Source organism: Corvus moneduloides, chromosome 10 (assembly GCF_009650955.1).
Source record: "Corvus moneduloides isolate bCorMon1 chromosome 10, bCorMon1.pri, whole genome shotgun sequence".
NCBI classification, from domain to species: Eukaryota; Metazoa; Chordata; class Aves; order Passeriformes; family Corvidae; genus Corvus; species Corvus moneduloides.
Genome location: NC_045485.1, coordinates 14,000,771 through 14,027,290, shown reverse-complemented (window position 1 = coordinate 14,027,290; position 26,520 = coordinate 14,000,771). Strand labels below are relative to the sequence as shown.

The 26,520-nt window shown below is 35.9% G+C and overlaps 1 protein-coding gene across 27 annotated transcripts in view; it reads left to right on the top strand.

Annotated features, from left to right (window-relative positions):
• The window catches only part of DLG1 (discs large MAGUK scaffold protein 1), a 149,689-nt gene extending 123,225 nt beyond the window's left edge, over positions 1–26,464 (top strand). For 11 of the 27 annotated variants that reach the window (XM_032118983.1, XM_032118982.1, XM_032118975.1 and 8 more), the window contains 10 exons: positions 4,373–4,549; positions 5,349–5,418; positions 9,814–9,913; positions 12,236–12,277; positions 15,418–15,468; positions 17,469–17,570; positions 17,816–17,988; positions 21,537–21,646; positions 22,009–22,100; positions 24,741–26,464. In XM_032118983.1, coding sequence (XP_031974874.1) covers positions 4,373–4,549; positions 5,349–5,418; positions 9,814–9,913; positions 12,236–12,277; positions 15,418–15,468; positions 17,469–17,570; positions 17,816–17,988; positions 21,537–21,646; positions 22,009–22,100; positions 24,741–24,847 — 1,024 coding nt within the window. In that variant the 3' untranslated portion in view covers positions 24,848–26,464. Of the gene's footprint in view, positions 1–4,372; positions 4,550–5,348; positions 5,419–9,813; positions 9,914–10,601; positions 10,636–12,235; positions 12,278–13,833; positions 13,870–15,417; positions 15,469–17,468; positions 17,571–17,815; positions 17,989–21,536; positions 21,647–22,008; positions 22,101–24,740 lie in introns of all 27 variants that reach the window. The other 16 variants (XM_032118987.1, XM_032118979.1, XM_032118978.1 and 13 more) reach the window with 7 other exon arrangements.
• The last annotated feature ends 56 nt before the right edge of the window (positions 26,465–26,520 follow it).

Genomic DNA, 26,520 nt, shown 5'->3' with positions numbered 1-26,520 from the left:
ATGTTAGTTATCCGCTTTATTCCTGATAATAAGTCACTCTGGTATACTCATACTCTACTTTTAATTGTACCAATTCAAAGCCAATGTTAGTAACTTCAGCTATCTTTTTTCAGTAGTACTGGGTTTTGGATATGCCTTAAAGGATGCCAGTTATGTAACAAAATGCTGAATTGAATGGTAAATCCAACAGTAAAATGTTCATAGGCATTCAATCACAATTGCAGAAAACCTATTAAATAAAAATACTCTGAAAATCATCTCTGCTGGTTTCTCGAGATCATGGTAACAAATTAGTAAATAAAATCAGCTACATGACTGTATCCCTTTAAACATGGTATCTTTAAGACTAGTCTACCTGTAAACAGCATTTTTGTGGTATTATGTAATATTAAGGAAAAGGCAATTGTGTTTGCCTGAAGATACCATTTGAAGTAAAATGGAAGATTTTTCTTTGTAATTGTATGTATATCAAAAGTGACGCATAGCAATCTAGGAAACAGTCCTTGGAGAGCAATACAAATACAGCAATTCAGCAGCAGCTGACTCTTCATTTGCACATCCAAGTCTCCCCCCACACCACCACCCTGTCCCCAGCTAATTCAGATATTCAGATGTACTGATGTACCTTCTCTTATTTTGCTTTATATTTCTTCTGGTCTTTGTTCTAAGAGAAGACAGATTCTCTCATAATAATGTCTCTGGGTTTGCATCTGAGCTATATCCATATCATTTGCAGCTTCTAAAAGCCCATGTGAGATACCTTCATGGTATCAAGTTTCTGTGATAATATGTTGAGAGAGAGTAAATCTGTTCCATATTTTATCTCATCTTCTGTGGCAAGTCTCAGTCTGCAATGCGTGTAGCATTCAAAATCAAAAATTACTTTTAAATTTGTGCCTTCTTCTGACCAGCATAATACATTCCAAATTCAAACAATGGTGCAGATTTGTGCTTGAATCAGAGAAAAAAATGGTTATATCTCCAAGGTGAAGAAACATAACAGTTTTTAAATGACTAGGATATTTTAACTAAATCCTTTGGAAAAATAAGATCAGATATTAGCAGCAGGCTAAGTGTACTTGCCTGAAGTTTAATTGGGTCATCTCCATGTTATTCTCAGAGTTCAGACATTAAGTTTCAAATAACTACCAAAAACTCAGAAAAAGAGAACCTCATTTACAAGCTGACCTTCATTTATTTGCTGCATGAATTCTTGGTTGCTTTTTTTGTTGAAGAAATGCTTCAGTCAACAGCCTATGATAGTGGAAGTAATGAGTGTGGCAGGTAAAAAGATACTCTGGAATATTTGGCACTGTTACAGAGCCATGAAATTTTTGGCTTTGAAGCATAACCACTTATGAAATATGTAACCCAACTTCAGTTTCTCTAGACTTGTGGATGAAGGAACTGAGTTACCTTTTTTAGTGCTCTTTGGTTCCAGAGTAATACAAAGTGAAATAAAAGGGAGGATTTGGTGCTTTCTCTAGAAAATAATTTTTAGGGCTTCCCATTTAAATTTAAATAGAGCTTTACAGTAAATATCATGGACTACACTGAAAGCAGTAGTTGATCAGAAATACTAAATTTATTTTTAAGTAAATTGGGTTTATAACTTACACTAGGTAAATGTATACATGGCATATTTAATCTGTAATAAAAGTCTCCATGCAGGGAGTTAATAGAAGCAGTATGTTTTATATACCAGCCTGTACATAAATGCGTCATCTGGGCTGTGAAGTGAGTTCTTGGTTGATGACATGCCAGGCATACAGTAAAAGCCATGTTAATCACGTGGAATCAAAAAAAAAATTTGTTAATTCTATTTGCTTTTGAGGTCATATATATAATCATTAGCAGTTCCTGGTATTCCTATAAATGTTAGCTGCATGGTTTTGTCACTATTGTGTGACATTCTAAACGATCTTTTTCAAAAACCGTCTTCATCAGCTTTGACTTTTTTGCCCAATAAAATTATTTTTCTTGGAGTGACTTCCCCAGAAGAAATGATTGAAACTGCCTTTCATTGTGCAAAAACTGTTCTGTGTAACCATCTATCTAGTTTGATGGTTACACAGTTTGATGATTACATGTTGGTAATAATGACTTTATCCATTTCTGCTTCCATTTCACTCCTCAGTATTTTTTCTCATGTAGTCAACATATATGTTAATGCTGTTAAGCCCAGCTCACAGCTTTTATAAATTTATATGCAAACTCAAAAATAGAAGTTAAAAGAGGAGCTGGTAGAAATCATTACATGAATGCTAACAAGGAATCTCAGGAAATAAATTTCACAGTGCATGTAATTAATTCAGTGAAAATGTATACAACTTAAATCTGCATTGAAAGTACATACTGGATTATGTGCAGTTTATTTTGAGATATGAAATGATATTTGTCCAGAGTGTCTCTTGAACAAATGTGCAGAATAAATGTGGAGGAATAACTACTTCCTATCTGAATAATTTTCTTACCTGCAGTATTTTGGCTGTTTCAAAGGAAAAAAAAATTGTTCTGATTTTTAAAAAAATAATCAGGATATCTTAAGTATGCCATGGAATTAACCCAAAAGATCTTATCGTGAAGGTTGCACTGCTAAGGAAGGTGGTATTTCAACCTCCAACCTATTTCAAAATTGAAAGCCTAAATTTTGTTATAAACTTAAATTAATGGTATTGCAGACTTAAATATAAGGCTCTTTGTATATGAAGAGTAAATATTTTGAAGCCATTTAAAAATTTCTGTGGTTTTTTAGACATTTTTTAAAATGTTTATTAAAACCTTCAATCCTTTAGGAAAAGTTGTGTTATATTTTATAACCCAAGAAAGGCACGGTGTCTCAAACAACTCTGGTTTTGCAATAGATGCTGAAGGTGAATTGGTCTGACAAAATATTTTGGATTTTTTCCCTGTAAACAGTTTGTTATTGATTATGAATAAATGCAGTTCAAACCCAAAGAAATACACTCAGTGCTTTAGAAAGGTAAAATTCACAAAGTGAAGTACATTTTGGAGCAAACAGGTTATGACTTGCATGGGTTAAAAATTTCTGTGATATTAAAAATCTAGCAGAAAAAAGTATGTAAGACCAGTGTTTGGGATAAAGTGACAAGCTGAATTTGGACAAGGAAAATGACACCCTTTTAAATCATCACAATTTAATCTGTTGGCACTACTTTGTGATGGCTTGATATAGAGCAAGTTGGATTCGGGTATTGTTCAGAAATTGCAGCACTGACAACGTACAAACTGGCAGATGAAATGATATTGAGGATTTTTTGGATGGTGTCATACAAGCACTTATTTTACATAGGTGAGGTTCAGGAACTATTTTCAAATATAAAAGAAGAGTTGTTTAGAAGGCAGAATCTTAGGAGTAATTTCATGCCGTTTGCTACGAAGCTTCTGTCATCTTTCATTTCCATGTCCTCATTAAACCCTCAGCTGTGCCAGGCAGCAGCATACTGCGGATATCTTCATTTCCTCAGGGAACTTGTCCAGGTATAAAATGATCCAAAAGGGAGAAAAGATTTTACTTGTAAACCAGATCAGTTCCACAGTGTGGTGGACCGTGTGCCTTTTCAGGCACCTGTGCTTTGTTAAGCAAGACGGGGAACAGGAGTCAGTACAAAGCAGGCATGGATGTGGGCAGGGTAATAGTGGCTTGCATAAACTTTTCTTGCTGCCAGAGGGAATGTTAATAAAACTGTAGTCACGCAGCTGCTGTTCAGGTATTGTGAGTGCCTATTATTTGAAAACAGGCTTACCTTAGGAAAAACGATGAGATTCTCTTGAAATGGTCAGGAATTTCCCAAAGGAATGTGCATAAGGTTCTCTGCCTTTAGGTACTACAGTAGCAAAGTGGTGATAGATCACATTTCTAAGTTGTTTTTTTTATCCTGGGAGCAGGACACTGACTTTTATTTGAAAGACAGTACTAAACTGTACTAAATTACTAAATAATTTCAATTTATAACTTGATATGAAACAGTGTACTTTACAGAACTTTTGTCAGTGCTGTAGCTTCAACTACTTGCGTGCCTTTTTTATCCTAGGCTGATACATAACTTGCTCTGCGCAAAGTACTTATTGAATTGCAGAAGGTGTCTTCTATAGAGCTTTTGTAAAGCACTAGAGGTTTGCTCTGGATGAAGTTTTTTCTTATTCATTAAAGCTTAGAAGTGTGTGTGGATACTGTTCTACATATTCTGTGTGTGTGTGAGAGAATGTATTCAGCCTTCTGTAAGTACCTGTCAGAATGATGCAATTATTTATGAATAGCACAGGCAGCTTGCTTCATATTTTGTGCTATTCATACTTTCCTGTTTTTTTCTTGCTTTTTTCTATGTTTAATTTTTTCTTTTCAATGTAGAGCTCTTTTTGATTATGACAAGACTAAAGACAGTGGCCTTCCGAGTCAAGGATTAAACTTCAAATTTGGCGATATTCTCCACGTCATTAATGCTTCTGATGATGAATGGTGGCAAGCACGGCAGGTAACTCCAGATGGAGAAAGTGATGAAATTGGAGTTATCCCAAGCAAACGGAGGTATGTCATACTTTATTGACTTTGAGATGTCTGCTATTAAACATCTGATCTCATTAATACATATACTGTATATGCTTTTCTCTTTGTTGTTAATTCTGTACCACATCAGCCACTTGTTTGATTTTGGTTTTTTGGTTTGGTGGTTTTTTTTTTTTTTTCAAGTAATCTGTAGTGGGATTCTCATTTACTTAATGAGAAGTTTATTGAAACCCTGTTTAGCCTTAGGAGTTGTGTGCTGAAGTTGATAAAGGTAGTCCACATCCACCGTCTCTGTTCTCATTGTAAGCAAGTTGTGGGTTTAATAACATCACATGTGGGTTTAATAACAGTTTAATAACCATTTATGTATGAAAAGATGCAAAGTGAATTTTATTCAAGTCACGACACTATCATGAATTCTTTCTACCCAGAACCTGGAAAACTGGAAAATCATCCTTTGGTAGCCAGAGCCAATGGAGATGAGGTTTTGGTTGGCATACTGGAGACTCAAATAAGAGTTTAGGTGCTCTGAATCTTAATATCTGCTGTTAACTGATAATTGAGGCTGTTCACTTACTGTGTCATGTTTCCTCTTTGCACCCTCTGGATTTATTGAACACATATAGCCACAAAATACTCCCAGTACTCTCACAGCTCATCACTTGAGAAATAACAGTTTTCCATTGGCAGGCTTCCATTTTCTGAATATGTCATAAGCAATAAAATGTGTAGTTCGAAAGGTACATCAATATAGTTCTTTTGTAACAAGCAGTAACTTGAAGTTCTGATTCTGCCATTGTTGTGTGTGTTTTTGTGGCAGAGTTGAGAAAAAAGAACGAGCCCGTTTGAAGACAGTGAAATTCAATTCCAAAACAAGAGGAGATAAAGGGGTGAGTTAATGAAGTGCTGGCATTGTGAATGGTAACATTTTTCAGTGATTTTACGTGTGGAGAATCAGTTTCAGATTTGAGTGAAAAGACTAAATTCTATCAAACAGAAATAAAATAATTCTGAACACCAAAGCAGACTTCAGTTGCCAAAACACTGCAAATTGTTTAAAGAATTAGCATAGAAATATATATGCTTGTTAATACTGTAATGTAGTAGGAGCTGTATATCCTAACCAAGTATTGAATAGTGCCATTTCCAACAGCTGTGGTTCCTGTCCCAGTACATGTGATGGGAATGAGTGGTGAGAAAGCAGTGAGCCTATGAGTAGTAATAGGAATATTTGTAGCCAAAATTATAGCAATTTCATAATGGCACAACAGTTAAATTTGTTTGTTTTGAGGGTGAGGCTTTTTTGAAATGTTTTGTTTGTTCTGAAATTTGAGAAACAATTCCACAACCTTACCATTTCTACAGTAGTATATGACTAGTAATTTCAAGACTTAGGCATGTGCATTTTAGATGTAAGTCTTCTAAAGTAATAATATATTGCCATTTTAAAAAATCTGAAGTATGCTTTAAGCTCCTGAGGAAGCTATTTCTTAAATAGTGATTATATTTTTAATTGCACTAATGCTGTAGCATTTGTTAGTTGTTATTGTAAATCCTACAAATGCCTGTTAGTAATTTATTTCAGTTACAATGTTTACATAACTTCAGAAATCACATCTGTAAAATATTAAAGCTTCAGTATTACGTCCCGATAGTGTAGGACTGCAAAGTATAAAGACTCTAAAATCCATATATACATCCCTCTGCTATGTGGCAAAGGTTTCAGTTATTAACAAAATGTCATGGTTTTCCCCATATGTATTTGTTTAAAAGGAAATCAGTATCTCTAGCTACTTTCTGATGCACAATTATGGTACCGCCTTGGAGATTCACTGGATTAATTGCAGTATTTTTCTGTTTTGGTGCATTCATAATTTGGTATTGGAATAAAATGTTATCAACTGACATGGTAATTTGAGTTTGCTTTTTAGAAGTCATACAAAGAGTGGCTTAAATACTTCAGATTCTTTTCATTACGTTAAGTAATTTTTCAAATGTTACCATGTTCTTTGAAAGATAATTGCATGGTTTTGTAGTTTGTCTACCAATAAACTGCAAACAGTTAATTACTGACTTGTTTGAAGTTAGCATTTTGACAACAGCAGAGTTGGTGCACAGTCCCTGTGTACTAACAGAGCACCAAAGAAATGCATGGAATACTGAGTGGAAAAGCAACTACGCTTGCCATTGATGTAGAACTGCAGTTCTCTTTCTTTAGTAATATTTCATTTTGCAAACACACTTAACACTGTTCACAATCTTTTGCTTCAGCTGTAAATGTTTTAACATCAGAGTTTCTCTTGAAAGTATTCCTCCTGTATTTGTCATGATGATACTTTTCCCAGTAAGTTGACTGCACCGTCCATGTCCTCATGGACCACATGCCTTCCTGTGTCTGTGTATGCTAATACTCCATGAACAGGATGAAATACCCATTTTGTACAGTTTTTGAAAATGTCTATTTCCTTGAAGAATAACCCTAGTGATGGCTAACATTGAAATCCATGTTCCTTTCATTGTAAGGAAAGCTAAAAAGTCTGGAGCAGAAATGGTTACATTTTATTCTTGCTCGGTCCTTTCATATACACATCTCATTTTCTGTGCTGCTTCTGATTTAATATATTCCTGCTTATGATGCTTGTGAATGATTGCCAGTGGGTTTATGAAAAATTTAATGCAATTACTATGCATTTTCAACTAATAAGCAAATCCTTCTAGCTTTTTATAATCATGATATCTTTTAAAAGTAATCTTTTGGCTAGTCTTTTATGCAAAATCAGTATAATATTACTTTTATTTTCTCTTTTTTTTTGGCAATGGAACTGACTCTGACCATTATACATGCAGTATATAAACTTTCATATTGATTCAGGAAGACTTACTGTGCAGAAAGTTAAAATAATTATTATGAAATATTTTCAAAACTATAATGAAGAACCTGATTATGTTTTATGAAGTCCAATAAATCAGCCACTCCTTTTAACTGTAGAAATTGCAGATTCTCACTGCCTCAGCTAAACTGAACCATTTTAGCTTTATTACATTTGTCTCCTTTTACCAAACTGAGGGACTTGCCCAAATGAAACAATTACATAGATGTGAGACTTCTACTTTTTGAATTTACATTACAGTATTTTTCAGTATACTCAGAAAGGATCTCCTCTGGACGTATTTCTTTGTTGCCCTTTTTCTGTAGATGACATTACCCTTCCTGGTTGTGAGAAATCATTTGCAGTGACTTGACTTCTGTTAGAGAAGGTCAGGAGGACCATAACGTAAAAATTTGCCTGTGCCAAGTATTGTTCCTGCCAGGATATGATTGGCTTGAAACTTGATCTTTTGTCAATGTGTCAGGTTGATAATTTACCAATTTTTACAGTGGAATAACAGTTTTAGTCGAACACAGATGCAAGGCAATTAAAGGTTTTATGGATTTCCTCCTTATCACAGTATTGTTATTTCCAGAGCTCAATGTCACTGATCGTGCTCCCATGGTACCATGTGCCTCTTTAACACCTTGTAATTTCAAGTAATTTTTAAAAAAAAACATTGGTAATAAAAATCACTGGATTTTTCTGCTATTGCCCAGCATAGCAAAAGCATCTGTATTAAAACAGATGGCCAGAAGGATTGTTAGTCCTGTAGCAGGATGCAGCTTTTGTGTTGCACTGTAGGAAAAGAGCACAGCTGTAGACATTCTCTGTAGGAAGGCCAAGTGCTAGTTTTCAATTGTACCGAAAAATGTGGCCCACCATTTAAAAAAAATATTTGTCCTGTTTGACCCCTAGTTGTTACTGTAATTCATTCCATACTTAATGCTGGTAGAAGGGATAATATGCCTTTTTGGAACTGTATTGCATAAAATAGAAGAATGTGAACTCACATGGGCTGAAGAAAGACAATTACTTGAAAGTTAACGTGCTCCGAAATTTAGAAACAATTGTTAATAGAGTCTTGATTGCATGATGATTTTTTTTTTTTTTTTTACAATAGCTTTTAAAAGATGTTTCTGTGGTGCTTTTCTTACTTCCTGCTGCACATAGCTTAGAAATAAATAGTTCCCCTACAGCACAGGGTCTCAAAACCAAGTTGGGTGTTTTCCTATTTTGCCATCCTTCCCATTGTAGTTCTTTTCTGCAAACCAAATGACAAAAACATGGCAAATTTTATGTCTTGGCAAAACTGGTCAGATGAGTCACTCATGCCAAAAGAGGGAAGGAAATTTCTGCTGACTTTAAGTTAGCTGTATTAGCTCTAGTTCTGGGCGTAACTGCAATTAAAACATTACTGACTTATTTATACTTTGAGGTTTTTTACTGACTTGGAACAGCAAATTAAAGGTGCTGTAGTCACAAGATGCCTTCAGCAGAAGACATGGCAGATATTACTAAACTCTGTGCTAAGTACCTCTAGACATACCTATATATGAATGAAAATGCATTGATGCTCTCCATCACTTGGACAAGGAGCACAATAATAGTTTATATTCACATGGATGTAAATGTCTATGTAAGTAATTCTAGAAATGTTTGTAGCAACTGAGATGCAGAAATTCTTCAGCAACATGAGCAGTTAATGTCAAAAGTTGCTGAACATGATCCTTGATATACAGGGTTTTTCATGTGGTAATTATAAATGCAGTCTTGAAAAACATAATTGCCACAATAAACCAATGAAATTAGTTTGTCTCTTTTGAAAGTTAATCTTTGTATTGGGATGCAGACTTACATAGAACAAAGTCATTTCTTTCAGGGAACTTGCAATGAACTGCAATAGTAAAACATTGATACAGGTTTTGGAGTTGTTTGTTTTAGTTGGTTGGTAACACTGCCAAATACTTCTGATGTTCTGTTACAGTATCAGCTGTTTGCAAAAACTACAGCTTTTTTTTTTTTTGGGCTTTTTTTTTAAAAATACTGTAACCCCTAAATGAGATAATATCAATGATTTAATTGACTTTGAGTCATTATGGTTTGGCCATCTTACAGCAGCCTAGTTTTCACTTTTTTTTTTTACACTCACAGTAAGCCTAAATTTGTGAAATACAGGTCAGGCTGTATAGGATGAACTAGTTTTCTCAGTACTAAGCATGTGAAACATGGAGAATATGAGCAGAGTCCTGATCCCAGTCTCTATTTCTTATGAGCTGAGAAGATAAGTGTTAAACTGAGATATGCACTGCATAATGTGGTTGTAGGAGTCAGCTTCCGCAAAGCTGCTGGTCTGGGCCTTTGTTCACACAGACATTAGACATCCTTTGTTTTGCCCCTCCTTCTCTTCTTCAGCAGTCATTCAATGACAAGCGTAAAAAGAACCTCTTTTCCCGAAAATTTCCCTTCTACAAGAACAAGGACCAGAGTGAGCAGGAAACCAGTGATATTGACCGTAAGTATGTGGCATTCGATGGAGAGCGAAGCACAGTAGAAGGGCCTGCTAGACTGCACTAAGGTGTTACCATGGAGACAGTTTCATGAGCTGCAACAGGCTGAAGAGCTTGTGGTGCCAATGGCAAACCAGTCTACCAAACCGGTGCAACCCTTTGTTTGCTGCTAAAATAAAACTTAACACAAGAGTATCCCAGTTTGGAATAAACTGGGCAATATTGTTGACTAACTGGAGGAGATAACTGCCTTCCAGTGCTGTCAGTGATACTTCTCTGTTTCTGACTTGGAGGAGAAGGCACAATATTGATGAAAGTATAATGGAGCTTACCAGCTTCTCAAATCAGTCCCTTTAGACTGGTTCTTCAAAGTCGTTCATTCTAATTTGATTTTGCTAATGAAGAGAGGTTACTTTGATTTTCATTGTTCTTGCCAGCACTAAAAAACAAAGTGTATTCTCAAAACGTAGTTGCATAAATTTGCTAATTTAGACCAGGTTCAAAACACTGTTCTCTGCCATTTGCATTACTGATTGCACTTCATGTGCCAGTCAAGTCAAATTCTATAGACTTATTTTCCCTGTGATGTTCTAGGAACTGTCTCCTGTCGTAGCGCCAATTTTATATATTACTGACAATTATTTTCTTTGTGATTGTCTTTTTATTGCTTGCCCTCTGGGGACTACTCTGCAGGAGGTCCCTGACGACATGGGATCAAAAGGCCTGAGTAAGTGATCAAAATACTCCCAAGTTATTTTAACCTCCATCTGAAAAATTACTACTTTTTTTTTTTTTGACAGATCTCTTTGAGATTGGTGCTCTACTGGCATAAGGAGGTTGACTAAAAATGGTTCATAAGCTTTTCCTCGTTTGTAATCTTTTGGAGTTTTTGCTTTCAGGAACATGTAAAGTTTATGTGACTGTCACATTAGATTTGTTTCGTTTTTAGAAGCTTACCAGTGCTTTCTTGTTTGTCCTTAACAGTACTGTGTTTTTAAATTTGGTGATTATTTTTTAATGTTATTTATATCTTGTCCTTGTATTTTTATTTATTTAAAAATAACCTTATGGCTTTTTACAGTAATAGTACAACCATTGCCATGCTACTTTAACTAGTTACAGTTTTCACTCCTCTCTTTAGGCGACTGATGTTTACGGCTACTTAAAGCAAACAAAACTTTCCCTTAACAAATGCCATGAGAATTTTTCTGTTTGACTTGAATGCTCATGATGCTTTTAGACCAGGTGGACGGCTAACAGGGGAGACTTATAAGCATTCGTCATATTTCTATTTGAATCCAGTAAGATTCAAAAGTTGCTCTGTACTCTCAGCAGTTCTGTTTGTGTATACACACCTCACCACTAAATGTATTAAAATGACAAATAAAAAAAGTCAAGACCATGATTTCATCACAGGTATTAAATTCACAGGCACTTATGCAATAGGAACAGTAGTCTCTAAAGGGATGTGCCTAAGGGTCATTAAGGATAGCATTTCTGCCCAAGGCATAACCGTAAGGCTCAGTGTTCGTGAAATTACTTGTAGGCCAGTGTGCTTCCGTACCTGGCCTCAATCATGAAGTAAAAATTCTAGTCACTGTAACATTCATTTTTCAATTCTGAAATGGCTACTTTCAAAGGAATTATTCATCTAGACCAGAAGAATTTAGCAACCTTTATGGCCTTATGGTTTAGAACAAGATCAAAAGCAGCCTTTATGGCCTTATGATCATACCTAGTTTAAACTACATAATATGGTCCAGAAATATCTCTAGATGACTCTATTCTGTAAACAGTTGGCTTCTAGTCTGTTTTTCAGCACAGACTTTTTGAAACTGCCTTACCACACTTAATTCAAGTTGTGTTACATGCTACACTGTATTTCCTCTAATTTAATCCATTATTTTCTGCTACAAGACTCTAAATGTAATCAATGAATTGCCTGCATAAAATTTGAAATGCCATCATTTTTACTCAACTCATGAAATCCCATGATTTTTACTCAAAAAAATTCATCCCGAAGTGAAAACCTAAAAATTGCAGGGTTACATGTGAATTGTGAATTAGTGTACTTTTTGTAATCTTATTTTGTGTGCTGTTTAATGTTTTTCTTTTTATTAACATCAATTCCTTTCATATGAAATTAAGCTTGATCCTGAGAGCTATGAGAAGTACCTTAAAACTTTTATATGCAGTATGTATTGATTTCAGCACTTTGATATGAGTATTGTCTTTCATCTGGACTATTTTTTGTCGATTTTCTTTCTGTTTGACTCATGCCATTGGTGTATGTTCCTTATTTTTTTCCCATTGTGTTGCAATTTCAGAGCATGTAACCTCTAATGCCAGCGATAGTGAAAGTAGTTACCGTAAGTGTTTTTAAGTTCTTTGTTTATTCAGAACCTTTGTTTTGTAGCTCTTTCTTTGGTTTTGTTTGTCTGTCTTTTCTGGGTATTTACATGTTAAATAGAACTTCCAGTCACCTTCAGGTGAAATCTGTGTTTGTGTATTTGGTGCAGTACTGCAAATTGTTCTATGTCTTTGTTTTTAAAAAACTCCCTAGAATCACTGCAAACCTCCTTTATGGATATTTTTATTGTTGCCTGTGATTTTCCTAGTTCAGCTTAATTTGAATCTGCTCCTATTTTTTTTTTTTTTTCAAATTACGCAAGCTAGCTAGACCTGTTAAATTTAAATGTAAATTTAATACTGACAAATATAATTATATGTAGCTGAGACTTAATACTGGAAGTGTAACCAAACTGTGTAATCTGTCAAATAATGCCAGAACTATCTAAAGTTTTTCACAACTGATAGTCAGATTGAATATGTATATACTTCAGTGAAAGTACAGATAAGCAAACATGTATTTACCCTTGCTTTCAGCTCATTTATTTTGTCAAGCATGGGTGCTTAGTATGAACTGTCTTCAAAGCATACGACACACAGTCAGTGCTGGAGTCAGTTTTGATAAATCAGCATGCTAGTTTTCTCTCTCCCTCTGAAGATGTAGTGTCTTCTAAATACCACACTCAGTTTGGTTTTTCTACTAGCATAAGCTTCAGTAGTGTTAACTATTACCCAGTAGTACTCCATGTTCATGGTGGGTAATAGGCTGCATGGTGCTGCTCTACTGTGCTTTAACATGTCTTAAACCATAGCAAGAACTCGAATCCCACTGCTCATTTCCAGTGAACAGCTTCCCAGTGAGGTTGCAGTCTAGACCTGGAAGCCATGATAGACCAGAGCAGGACAACAGCAAAGCTGAGGATTTGAAGAGAAACATGAAAAGAAGAAACAGTAGAAGTCATGCAATGATTTGCTGCTCAGCTCCTGGCTGCCTGCTAACTGTGTAATGGGCACTGCAGAAATACGTAATTTATGTCAGGATAATAAGGAAGGTGGCTCATTAACAGATATATATGTTTGGAAGCTGTAGATCTTTTCAGAGGTGATGAGCCACATATTTTCTTCCAGATGATTACACTGAAGGAGAGAATGTATATACACATATGCAAAATGCTGATGATGTTGCAGACTGTAATTGAAAAGAAACCAATTGAGGGAGGCATCTGTATTCCCTGAGAGTAACACAGAATTGAGCACATATGGAAGTTGCCTTTGACAAGGAGAAATTTTAATCATTTTTAATGACACACCATTAAAACTATCTAACCATGACTATTTCTTCATAAATTTGCTGCTTCGCTCTCTTCCCTCACTACCAAGGTTTTTCTGAGAGCTTGCTTTATATACATTTAAACCTCATTATTGGTACTACTAGTTAGTTTTTTACTCTATTGTTACTTGAGAAGCCAGGATTTTATTGTAAATGTCATGGATTTGCTTATGTCAATGTGTAACTCTGAGCACTTTTTATTAAAATATTCTTTTAATTTCTTCTTACTGCTGTCTAATATGAAAGTTATCTTGATTACAGATGAGTACGGTTGTTCAAAAGGTTCATTCCATTAATACTAATTTTTCTAAAGTATTGAAAAGCAGTGACAATATATACTTTTTGCCCTCAATCAGGGGATGCTTTTCACTTGTTCTTATCTCTTTAGTAGTCTGCATAACTAATCTTTGACCTTATAGCAATGTGACTTCTCCAAAGAAATATCTAATTATACGTGAGCTGGATCTTTCATAGATGAGTTGATAGTTGGTGATTCCCTATTCCTCTCCCTAGCCTAAAAAGGGTTCTGAAAGTATATACTGTCCTTCTAAAATCCATTTGCATGAGTAACTTTTTGAGATATTAAAATGTACAGGTTGCATGGTTTTGTGTCTGTCTTAAGGTATTCCTCACTTGCAGCAATTTAGGAAATTAAAGTCTTCCTTCATGTATTGCTGTAGGACAGTTTGAATGCAAACTTATTGCAAACTACGAGAAATATTTCTGTTAATGAAATGGTAAAATTTAGATTTAAAATATCAGTGGCATTTGCTTTGAAATAGAGATAGATATATAGAAGCAATATATGAATTTATAGAAGTCTTTGTCTTTCCTCTGTTTCTACACAACTGTGGTGTAGCCTTGGTATGTTCTTTTGCCTGTTTTAAGTATGGCTTATGAACATCAAAGAATGCTCCAAAATTAGACAAGTTAAATACTTGAGGACTGTATTTTCTTCAGTTCAAAGCTATGTCATATAATTTGAGCTTGTATCTTCAGAATTATAAATTCTCTGCTGTCACAGTTAATTTTTAGTTATGTCATTGAAAGAAATTTTACTCAGAGATATGTTAGACTAGAAGTAATCTTTTAGAGACCTGGCAACTGAGGTATATTTCAGATGCTTTCACTAACATTTAAAAAGCCTACAGCTGTCAAAATTCAAGATTGAGTTATTTTAGTTTCATTCACTGCTAATGTGCTTCCTGGAGCTGAGAACAATCCAAAGCATTCCTTGCTTTCAACTTTGTCTTTAAAAATTAATTGATAAAATAGTAGTTGTTTAGTATATACAGTCGTAGCGTTTTTGGTAGAATTAGAGTGGCTGAAGATGTTTATATAAATGCCAGTTCATGGTAAAGTTAATGGAAGATCTGTACACCTTGACATACATGGTTACCAGCCATGTATAAATATGGAAAAATGTAATTGTAAATGCTGGCTTCAGAGGATGGAGAATGCTCCCGATGCGGGTGGCACTGCTCTAGCAGTGAATGACAGCATGCATGTGTTGCATCCAGGACATGTGGGGAACAGCATCTCAGCAATGCTTGAAAGTTCTTCTTGTGCTTGACACCAGCTTGACATGCCAACATACACCAGGAAGTTATTTATACTGTATGCGTCTTATGCTTTAAAGCTTGGTGTTTGGCTTAGCTTTGTGAGTTTTATAATTCATCGCTCTTGAAAGATGTCCCTCATCAGTATCATCAGTATTGTAATGCATATTGCTGAACAATGTCTGTATCGTTATAGTCCATGGAGTGACTCAGCTTAAATATGTTGCTTTAGGAAAAAATACATTCATATGTCTTTGCCTTTACATTTTAGGTGGCCAGGAGGAATATGTGTTGTCATATGAACCAGTCAATCAACAAGAAGGTTTGTAGATCTCGCTCAGTAAAAAATAATTTGAATTGTTAGAATGCTTCATGTACCTTTATGTACTAAGCACCATTATAAACAACTTCCCCTTTTTAAACTTACTGTTATTCAAATGAATAAATCATAAAGGCATAAATTATTAAATAAAACGTCTAAATTATTTAATGCAAAATCCAAAGGTGGGCTACTTCAATAATTTCTTGTGTGGTTTATATTGTGGAAGGAAAATGTAGTATGCTTAACAGTTTCATCAGTGAGAACCTTGGAAATTATCGTTTTCTTCTGTTTCATATTGCCTTAGCATTCTCACTGTTTCTGTCACAGCAAAAAGTGTGTGAATAGATCACTTGTCTATTTACCAACTTTAATTGAAATGTCTCTGAACAGTCTCCCATTTCTGTATGGACTTCTTACGTGGCTAATTTGGTTAACAATTGCCAAGGGATTTTTTCCAGAAAAAAAGTAAAATTTAATGAAATGGAAATCAATAGGAGAAAATATTTTCTCACACTTGCATTTAAAAAAAAATGCTTTTCACTGATTTCCAGTGGAATGGTTTTGTCTCTTCACCTTGGTCTTGATTGTGATTCACTGTGTGAATATAGACACAATTTTTAGTGTTCCCAATCACTGGTACAGGTGCTTTACATTATTTGATATATAGCTCATATACTTGTAAATTATTCTGATGAAAGGAATGTCCTTTGGGAATACTTACCTGTTACCTATCAAATCAGATGGCAGTCAAAGTAAATATACATCACATATTCACAGGAATTTTGAGTGCCGAGATTTCATTTTTGGTTTCCTGCAGTGAGTGGTGTGGCCAAGTTGTTTTTGCAACACATACACCTGTATAGACTTTCCACTCTGATTTGATAATCATGGCACAAAGGCCTCAGTTTATCAGTAATCTTCCAGAAGTAGTAAAAATTGTTATACAAGGCTAATATAGACTACATTATTTATGTAATATAATTTGAATTATTGCAAAATGCCAAATAAAGTTATGGATGAGAAATGCTTGAATTAAGACTCTACTAGAAATTGGGAGATGGTAGCCCTCTTTGATATAAAGTAAATTATGCCTAAACTAGGAAACTGGAGTTTTGTCACCCTCACAGGAGCAGCTGCTGGTCTGTGTGTGCCCCCTCGCCAGAGGGACTCACAATGGGAGAAAAAGCAAAGATTTTTGTTATTTAATTAATAAGCTGATAGTTACTGGATTCAAGACATTCCTCTTATGAATATAGTAATGCAGTGGAAAGGAAATAGCTCTGAGTCAAATTAAAATATGTTTAATATGCCAGACTTTAATTAATTGGTACTCATTTGTGCAGACAGATTTGAACCTAAAATTAAAATTTTTACTGCTGAAATTACATGATCGTGACAACATACTTGGGCATTATTGTCTTAATGGTTCTTAAAGTGTGATTAGACATAATCTACTTAAGCTTAATTTTCAACTAAAACCCCTTTATTATAAATAATTAAACTACTTTTAAAAGATACTACACTTAATTTTGTAAGGGTGTTAATAGTTACAGAAACTATTTATAGTTGAGTCATTTTGTATGTGAGTTGTGGTCTTACAGGAAAAGAAGCTTCTTCCAACAGACACAGAATGTCATGAACTGTGCTGCTGCTTAGGTGTCTCTTTGAATTGAAAAGATTTTCAAACCTCCCCTCTTTCCTTTTTCCATTAAAATTTAGGATGTTACTTTGTGAAAAGGGTTTTTTTTTCCCCAAAGGCTTCATAATTTAAGACTCATTTTCAATCACTGAGGATGATGATTTGAGAGTGAAGGTCTAACATCTTACTATGACTATGATATTAACTGATTTATGTTCTTCAACGTGTTTTTATTCTCTTTAGAAGTACATATTCTTTTAAGTATTAAAATCATTGCTATGTGAGAAAGCTTATTTTGATAACTCTTAAAAGTTAATAATCATATGAAATATAACTGATGTTATTCCTTTATGTTTAATAGTCAGTTACACTCGACCTGTGATTGTTTTGGGACCCATGAAAGATAGAATAAATGATGACCTGATCTCAGAATTTCCAGACAAGTTTGGCTCATGTGTTCCACGTAAGTTTCAGCAAACACTAAGGCAATTTTAAATTATATTTTTCTCTTAATTTTTTAATAGACATCCTCTGTTTCTTGGGTTAAAAAAAAGTTAATATATTGTTTAAACTTTATAGACCTATCTTAATGTTGTCAATCTGTTTGTGAAAATTTTGCAGTATAAATGGGAGACTTTTTGGATATTGTAGCGAAAAAAAGTCACTGTTTTTTATTTTCCTTTAAAAACTACTGGTTTATATTTAAAGATACTACTAGACCAAAACGAGATTATGAGGTGGATGGACGTGATTACCATTTTGTCACTTCTCGAGAGCAAATGGAGAAGGATATTCAGGATCACAAATTCATTGAAGCTGGCCAGTACAATAATCATCTTTATGGAACAAGTGTCCAATCAGTGCGAGAAGTAGCAGAAAAGGTAAATCAGTGCTACTTACTTTCATTTACTGAGGTGATTATATGCCTGTGCTGACAGGGAAAAAGAGAAGAATGGCAAGAAGCCATTAGGAACACTCTGACTTCTAAAGGAAATTGTATAAAACTAGAAACAAAGCACATTGTCACAGATGCATTTAAGGAAATAATGAAGCTTTGGAATAATGAAAGCATCATGATTAAATTGTGGGAAAAGAGCAATGATATTGTGCCCTCTCATTTAAAGAGAATATAGAAGAAATAATTGGAATCATAGGCTAATGAGCTGAGCTCACATACATAGATCATTAACTAATTAAGGTAGTGCTGGTAGAATTAATTAATATGATGATCCCTTTTACATAGACCTGTGTAGAAGAAAACTTGTAAAAATGTTATTCCTTGTGCTCCTCATAGTTTTAGCTAACAAAGGGAAAAGAGTAAATGTAAAGAATTTAATTTTAAAAGTATTTTTTTCCATAACTACACTTATATTTTGAAGATTGACCTTACTGTTTCTATCCCAAAGTGATTTGAGTTAACTATTTCTTGCAAATTCTACTTATTTCTAAAGTCAATCTGAAGTTGACTTGATCTGTCTGAAAAAAAGTGGGAAAAAGAAAGTGTATGTCTGAGAGAGCTTGTCCTAAAGAAAAATTTTTGGTGAAAATTTTTTGCAAATGTTCCATGTTGAGTTGATGAGTGTTGCTCTACTGCTTACAAATCCAGTGCATTTACAGTAGCCAATGTTATCTGATTTCTGTGAGAGAAGGACCAGCTATTTTCTAGGTGGGAACTCACCAGTGTGGGCACAGTCAGTCTGGACATGCAGAGGGTAAGTATGGGTAACCCGTGGGCCACAGGAGTGTAGTTAAGTCCTCTGGAAAACTCTGTAGACCGTTTTGACCAAATGGGTGAGTATTGCTATTTCTGGCAAATGAATTTACTGGAAGCAAAACCAGGGCAAACACGGTGAGATTCTGTGGGTCAAGTGATGTTTTCTTCTCCTGTCTTTCTCACCATAGGGAATGGAACCTGGCCCTGTGGGATATAGTGAGAAAAGCAAAGGAAAGAATATTAATTACAGAATTGTTCAAGTAAATGAACAGTACTTTGTATGGGAGGCTGAACAAAGCTGTGAAATTATCATATGTGGATAAATGATGAAACTGTTGAACAGCTTAAACATTATAAATCTGTTGGCAGTTGCTTCACTTGGTAGCACGAATACAATCCTTCAGTTCCATCCTGGACCTGAAAGTGGCTCTGTTCTTTTGTCCATCTGTTGGGATTAGTAAGGTACAAAATTGCTGTGAATCTTTCACAAATGGACATGAAGAACAAAGTATTACCGAATGTCTCCATGCAGTTAAATGTCTTGCACAGGCACTGTGGGACTTTGGGTAGATGCAGCAACTTCTCAGTTGCAGCTAACTTTATTTTTCTGGGAAGCAATGGCCTGTCCTTCAGAACTTTACTTCAAAATCATGACAGGGCTGCAAACTGGTTGATCTGGGACTACTCCCATCCTTGTATTCTTTTCCATCTCGCTGAAAAGATGAGTCTTTTCAGTGGGTTTTATTGCTGGGATACAAAAGATGATTTCCAGGTTTTCTACTTGGATCAATTTAGGAGAAGACAGAACAGAAGTGACTGCTATTGCCCCAAAAGAACCAGAAACAGTATTCTTAAAATAGCTTTCAGTTGTGTTCATTTGCCCATGCTTCCAGCTGATCCCTGTCTCTCTCGTTTCCTTACCCGCAATGGTAACAGCTAAAGATGCTTTCTGATGTCATTGTTCAGTTATAGAGGGCACTGGCTGCTGTGCTGGGCTTCTCAATCAGATGCAGTGCAAGTAAGGAACTAAAATATGTAAAATATTATTCTAAATGCACTGTGCAAAGAGTAAAATAGCTTCCCTGGATGAAAACATGATAGTATCACGATGTACTTGTGTTTCTTTTCCTTGTCTTTCACTTGAAAAGAATTTTCATATCCTCTTTCCTTTGGAATCATCAGCAGTTTGCAAATCTCTGTGTCTTGAGGCCACAGTTAATGAACATTCATTGCTGATTTGGATTAAACTGTCACGGTTATATCCCATAAAGTCCAGCACAGGTACTGTGCTGGCTCTCTAGCCCTTCACCCTTTGCCCCAAATCCTTTGGCTCCTGGCTTAAGTTGTTGGGCCAAACACAGCAAATAGTGTTTTATTTGAAAAAGAAAAAAGGACTAAGTAATGCTCTTAATTCTCAGTTCTCAGAGCATGTGCCACATTTAAAGATGTGGACAGATGAGCACATGTAAAATACTCTGCTAGGACATACAGACACCTTTTTTAAATGTTACCAGTTGGCATCCAAACCCATGGACTGGATCTGGGAAACAGCTATCATTAGCTGAAAGCAAACAGACATATGCATTGTTCATGTGGGAAGAACACTTCTCTTTAAGAATTCCTGAAATAAAATTCTGATTTTGTTGTGCAAGAGATCAAATGTAAACGATCCTAGTTATTTCTTCTGCCAGGAAGCAGAAGCATGTCAGTAATTTCAGACATTCCTCCAGGAATGATCTCCCAGGAGTTCAGGAATGCTGTTGTATGGTATGAGTAACCTTTGGTTATATGGTACTTGCGGGTTTGTATCCTGGCTCACAGATTTCTGCAATTCATATTGGTCACCGCTAAAGAAAAAGCTTTTCTTAATGTACTCACCTGAGAGTGGTTTTCTGTTCCTCTTCCCCTGTACCCCTCTAAAATGATGGTATGCAAAATTAATCCTCTGCTACTCAGAAAGGAAAGAAATAAAAATGTGTGATGTGGAAATGAGCATATCTGAGATGGAAGGAGCTGAGAACAGGAAGAGCCTTTGAAGTGAAGCTGGAAAATTCTTTATAGTGGGAGAATACAGAGGAGTAGGAAAGCAGCCTTACCACATTGTCTTCCAGCTGCCCAAAGAATGGTCAAGTTACATTTGTTTCTCAAGAGATGAACAATAAATCAACACAAATAAATTGCATTCACCATCTCCAATGTGGTATTTCTGCTGGGTGGTACCTGGGGGAGGAGAGGGCTTGTGTGCAGTTCCATCTGAAGGTTCTATGGTGGCATATTTCCCTGCCAACAGGGTTGTCACTCCCTCAGGTATACCAGTTAAGTCATCTGGCTCCTCTCTAAACTGCATCTGTGACATGGCCACCTCCCTAAAGCATCCTCAAATTAGTACCAAAACAAAGCAAAATAAAAAATTTGTTGGTGTGGTTGAAGTCCAGCTGCTCCTCTGTACGATTCTGCGTTGCTGATTGGGCTGCAACCTGTGATGAAGAGAGGAAGGAAGAAAGAAGGGTCAGGAACATCTCAAATGATGTCTGAGCCAACAGAAGAGATTGGGGGACCTTGTGCCAAAGTGGTGAAATCACAGTATCATTGATGCAAATAATCTAATTTTGTTGGTTTCAGTGGAGACATGTTTTCTCTTCTAAATTATTATGCTATGCTACTTGTGACTTAAACTTTACTTAGTGCCATTTTCCCTTCTCTGTCACTTTTTAGGGTAAACATTGCATTCTTGATGTTTCTGGTAATGCGATCAAAAGGTTGCAGATTGCCCAGCTGTACCCAATCTCCATTTTTATTAAACCCAAAACAGTGGAAAATATCATGTGAGTAAAAGTAAAGTACCTCAGGCTAAATTGTTTGAGACTGTTGTATTTGAAAAGCCAACCGCAAGTTATATGCAGACAATTGTAATGTTTGCATTTTAAATAATATTTAATTCCCTGAGTTTAATTTTTAGGAACTTTAAGATGGAGCTTCTAATCCAAATTAAAGTGCTTGGGAACAAATGCCATTGTGTTTAATTCCATGCAACATAATGCCAGAACAGCTTATTTCCACTACAGTCTTTGCTTGGTGTCTTTAGGGTTAACCCTCTTATTAGGATTAATACTCAAACAGTTTAAAACTTTAAAGACTCCTAGTATTTGACAGTAGTTTAAAAAAGGTATGATGTTTTCCCTTTCAGGGAAATGAATAAACGCTTAACAGAAGAGCAAGCCAGGAAGACATTTGAGAGAGCCATGAAACTGGAGCAAGAATTTACTGAACACTTCACAGGTGTGTTTTGCTTGTGACTGCTCACTTGCCAGAGTTGAAATTTTATTGCTTGCTGTAAAAATAGTACTTGCCTAACCACTGAGATAGTGAGCTTTGTTTTTCAGATGACCTGTGATTACTTTGAGGTATAGAGTCATCTTAGTATCTCTACACTGATTTCACTTTGATCAATTAATGTAATAGACACAAAAATTTACTGGGAACCTAATTTAGGTTTTAAAAACTCTAAGACTTTCTACCATTTTCCTGGGTATTGAAATGCAGATGTTTGTTTTGTTGGTGTCTTTTACAGTTAAAGATTTTATTTGCAGACCTGAAATTGCTCAGCAAAGCTACTTGTAGGAAATTGTTAATTACCTTTTTTCTTTTAAATTGGGAAGATGATCAAGCATAATGGTAAATGAAGCCTCTGAAAATTGAACACACTACAGCATTATGGTACTTAGGGAATCAAATTTGTGCATGCCATGGGCCACCCTGTAACAGCAAGGGAAGGGCTGCAGTCACTCACACTGTGCTCTTCTTCTCATTGTGGCTTCTAATGCAGGGAGGATGGTCAAGTCATGACCTTCAGGAGCCCAGAAATGAACCTTCCCTGTTCCTACCCTGACAGACCTTTCCTTTCCCTTATATTCTCTTTTGCAGTGTTTTAGTGTTTGCTGCCCCATTCACTTCTTTTCTCTGACATGACTCCTTTGTCCAGTTCTTTTCCCCACATCCTGTGTGGGGAGAGCTGTGAATGCAGCAGTCTGCTTCAGCTGGGCAGAGACACAGGATGTGGTGATGGCTTCACAGGGAGGAACCAGCATATTCCCTGCCCAGTCTTCCTGTGCCTTGTTCTCTGCATTTTGTGCTACCCAGCTGTCAGTTTATCCCAAGACCGTACCTTGCTCTTCCCATAGCTGTCTATCTGTCTGCACCCAGAAAGTTACGGGACTCTCAACATTTCTTGAAAATTCTTCCTATTATAGAGTCCCTTACCAAATAGCTTGCAAGTGTATTAGGTTTGTTGTTCAGAAAATGAATGAGTGTATTTTAATACATATCAATTACATATTTAGTCAGTAACTGGTATTATCCCAGGCTGTCTCAGGGCATTATATAGGACACTTTTCCAAGAAATTAAGGGACATAAATCACGATGTTTCAAAAACCTAAAAGACTTTTCAAATGCTGTAGTGTTTAGATCCATGATTTTTCTCCAGAGTATAAGGCTTGCTGACAAAGGAAGATGGTCAGACTTCTCTCCTTGATAATCACGTTACAACCAGAAATTCTTTTCTGAATCTGTCTGAGATACTTGAAGGCATTATAGATCCCAACTACAGTTTGGAGTCTGCCACCCATGTGAGTCAGGTAGTAAAACAGAAAGTGTGAGTATTCCCTAATCTGTGGAAAAATACCACGTCCTGTGGTAACTGATACCAACTTCAACAACAGTTTCCGTTTCCATAGACTTTAGCTTAACGTGAAGCACATGAAAAGCACATCTTTTGCAATTTTCAGGTTAGTGAGGTTTAGAAGAGCTGTGGTTGAACTTAGCTGGAGAGAAGGTGCTGAAGCTTGTGGCCTATTTGCATTGCAAAGACATTTCTAATTCTTTCTAATGCACTGTTGTGCTGTGAACATTGCGCTTGGCCTGTGGCAATGAAGCAGCCTCTGCCCACAGGCAGTACAGCATTGGGCTGCAGACAGGGAGAAAGTTTTTAAGAGATGAGAATGCAATGGTAGGAATAAAATGGAACTAATTTGCATGAAAGCAAAGCTTGGAAGCTGTAGTACTCTTAATGCACAGAAGAGTGAGTCTGACTTGCCTCCAAAACTCTTTCATGCTAAACTTCTTGGATTATTGACACTGAGATTGTGACACTAATTAAAAAGAAGTTGCTGTCTTACAGTGATTGCTCTTCCAGGCTGAAGTGTTGGTAAGAACAGCTCAAACTTCATCTTCATTTTCACCAGACCATACTTTATTCTCATATGTCAGAACACATTCATATTGGCTCATTTCTAATTATTTTCTAGCCTTGGCAAAAATATATCTTAACTTACACCATAGAAATGAGTATAGATTGTGCTTTTAACTCTATTAAGAAGCCTCTTGTCTATAAAACTTAAATCTGTTGTCTGGACAACTGTGAGTTTCTCCTCTTTTTAGCCAAAAGCAAAGGTAGAGCTAGCAGGTAGACATCGCAAGGTCAGGCAGCCTTGCTGTGCCAGCTTCAGGATCGAGCGGAGGAGTTCACCAGCCTGTGAGGACACAGCCCTGCACTGTCTTGCTTTGTGTTGGGAACACAAATGAAAGTTGGGCCAAAAACAATACTGGAGGATGTGAATTGACTCAGGCAAATTGGAACATGTGGCTAGGAAAAAGTTAAAAAACTCCTTGGTTGTATGTATATACTTGGTAAGACAGTGGAAGCCACTTCATGTCCCCAAGGAAGTTCTGTATGTGTCCTGCAGTACCAGTCTGTGCTTCACTCCAGCACAGAAACCGGGAATGTCCATGGGTGTCTGTTCCTTCAGCAATCAGAAATCCTCCTGCCACTCTGAGGGGAAAGAGCAGCTTGGCGTGGAGCAGCCTGGTTTCTGCACGGAGCGAGGAGGGATGATTGCTGATTGCCACATTATGTTTTGCAGCTATTGTCCAGGGAGACACGCTGGAGGAAATCTACAACCAAGTGAAACAAATCATAGAGGAACAGTCTGGTCCTTACATCTGGGTTCCAGCAAAGGAAAAATTATGAAAACAGATTTTTATTTTTCATTTTCTAACTGACATCACCTACTACATCTGACAACTCTTAAGCCCTTCCAGTGGAGCCTGCCTCTAGTTCTTTCCAGCGTGGTTCATACCCTAACCATCACATTCTACAGTTCCCATAATGCTTTACATTTGGTGTCTCTCTTAGTTTAAATAATTTGTATTATTGTGTGTTGTTGGTTTGCCATTTTTCAAACATGACAGTGGAATGGCCTGACCAGCTATTAGTTTAGGGTGGGGGTGGGAGGGAATTGCTTGGTAAAATTCCTTAATGTTTAAGGGAAAGTAACTTTCAAAGATTTTTCAAAAAGCTTTATAGACATTCTTTTAAAATTTCTTAACAATTGAAAGAAATGTTGTATTCAAGGAAGTTGTAAATTATGAGTAACTTTGCACGCTTAACTTTAATAGCATGGTTTGGTCAGGGCAATCAATTTCAGGTTTTATTTTCTGAGTTCAATCCTATTGTCACAGTATTTTCTTTTCTTTCCAGGCAGTTAGAAAGAAACTTTCAAATTTTGAGTTAGCATTTTCATTAAGTCCCATTACTACTCCTGAAGAGATATTCATTTTCATAATTTCATATGGATATTCTTATAATCTATTTTTTCATTTTTTGCCAATAAAATTGCTAGGGACAAAGATGTGTAATGTTTTTAATCTTCCTCATGAAACACTATTTATAGTGTGTTACAGAAATTCTTTATAGATAATGATCATCACACTTTTTGAGCCTAAAAATATGTTTAGGTGCTAGGAAACCTTGTATTTTTCAGAGGAATGCCAAATTTCCATTGGCAGTAATTCAGAAAACAGCTGCAGAGATGGTCATTAGGGCAATGAAAGAATGATTCATAGCCTAAAAATGTGTGTGTTCTTAGGGGTCAGATTTTAATGAATATTTTACCCACAATAACTGCCTATTTTGTTATAATAAATATATATATATTAAACTTTCTTTAACTAAACTCTGTAACTATGGGAATTATTTTCTTTACATAGTTGCGCACACATATAAATATATATATATAAAATATATATTTTTCTTTTACCACCTACTCCTAGCTTTTTGTTTTGAATAAAAAAAAAAAAATTAGAATTTACCTTCCTTAATCACGGAAAAATCAAATGGGCTGTGATGGCTGGGCATGAAGTCCAGGGAATATTAGTACAAGAAAAAAATACTTGCAAGTTCTCCTCTTTTCTATGGAACTCCAGGTATTTCTCTTCCCCCGTCCCCTTTGTAATATGCATGTCTTAACCAAAGGGAGAATTCAGAGTCAACAATATATTTTTTTCTGTACATGTTCGTCTTGGATTGCACAGTCACAAGATTTTCCATTTGCAATGCACAAAATTCTGTGCTGAATGTTATGGATACGTTGTACCAAAACCTCCAATAATGAAATTCTCTAATTCCTGTATTACTTGGTACCTGCCATTGCTTGTTTGCAACGGATTGTTTTTGAGAGGGATGTACTTATGGCAGTCATGGGGCAGTCACACAACCAAATCAGCTTTGGTTTGTAAAGAATTACCAACACTATCCATTCCATTTGTTAGAAAGAGGAGAACAGCTAATAAACTTTATTGTACAATATATTTGTCAAGCGTGTTTTTAATTATGCTAAATACAGGTGTTATAGCACTTTGGAA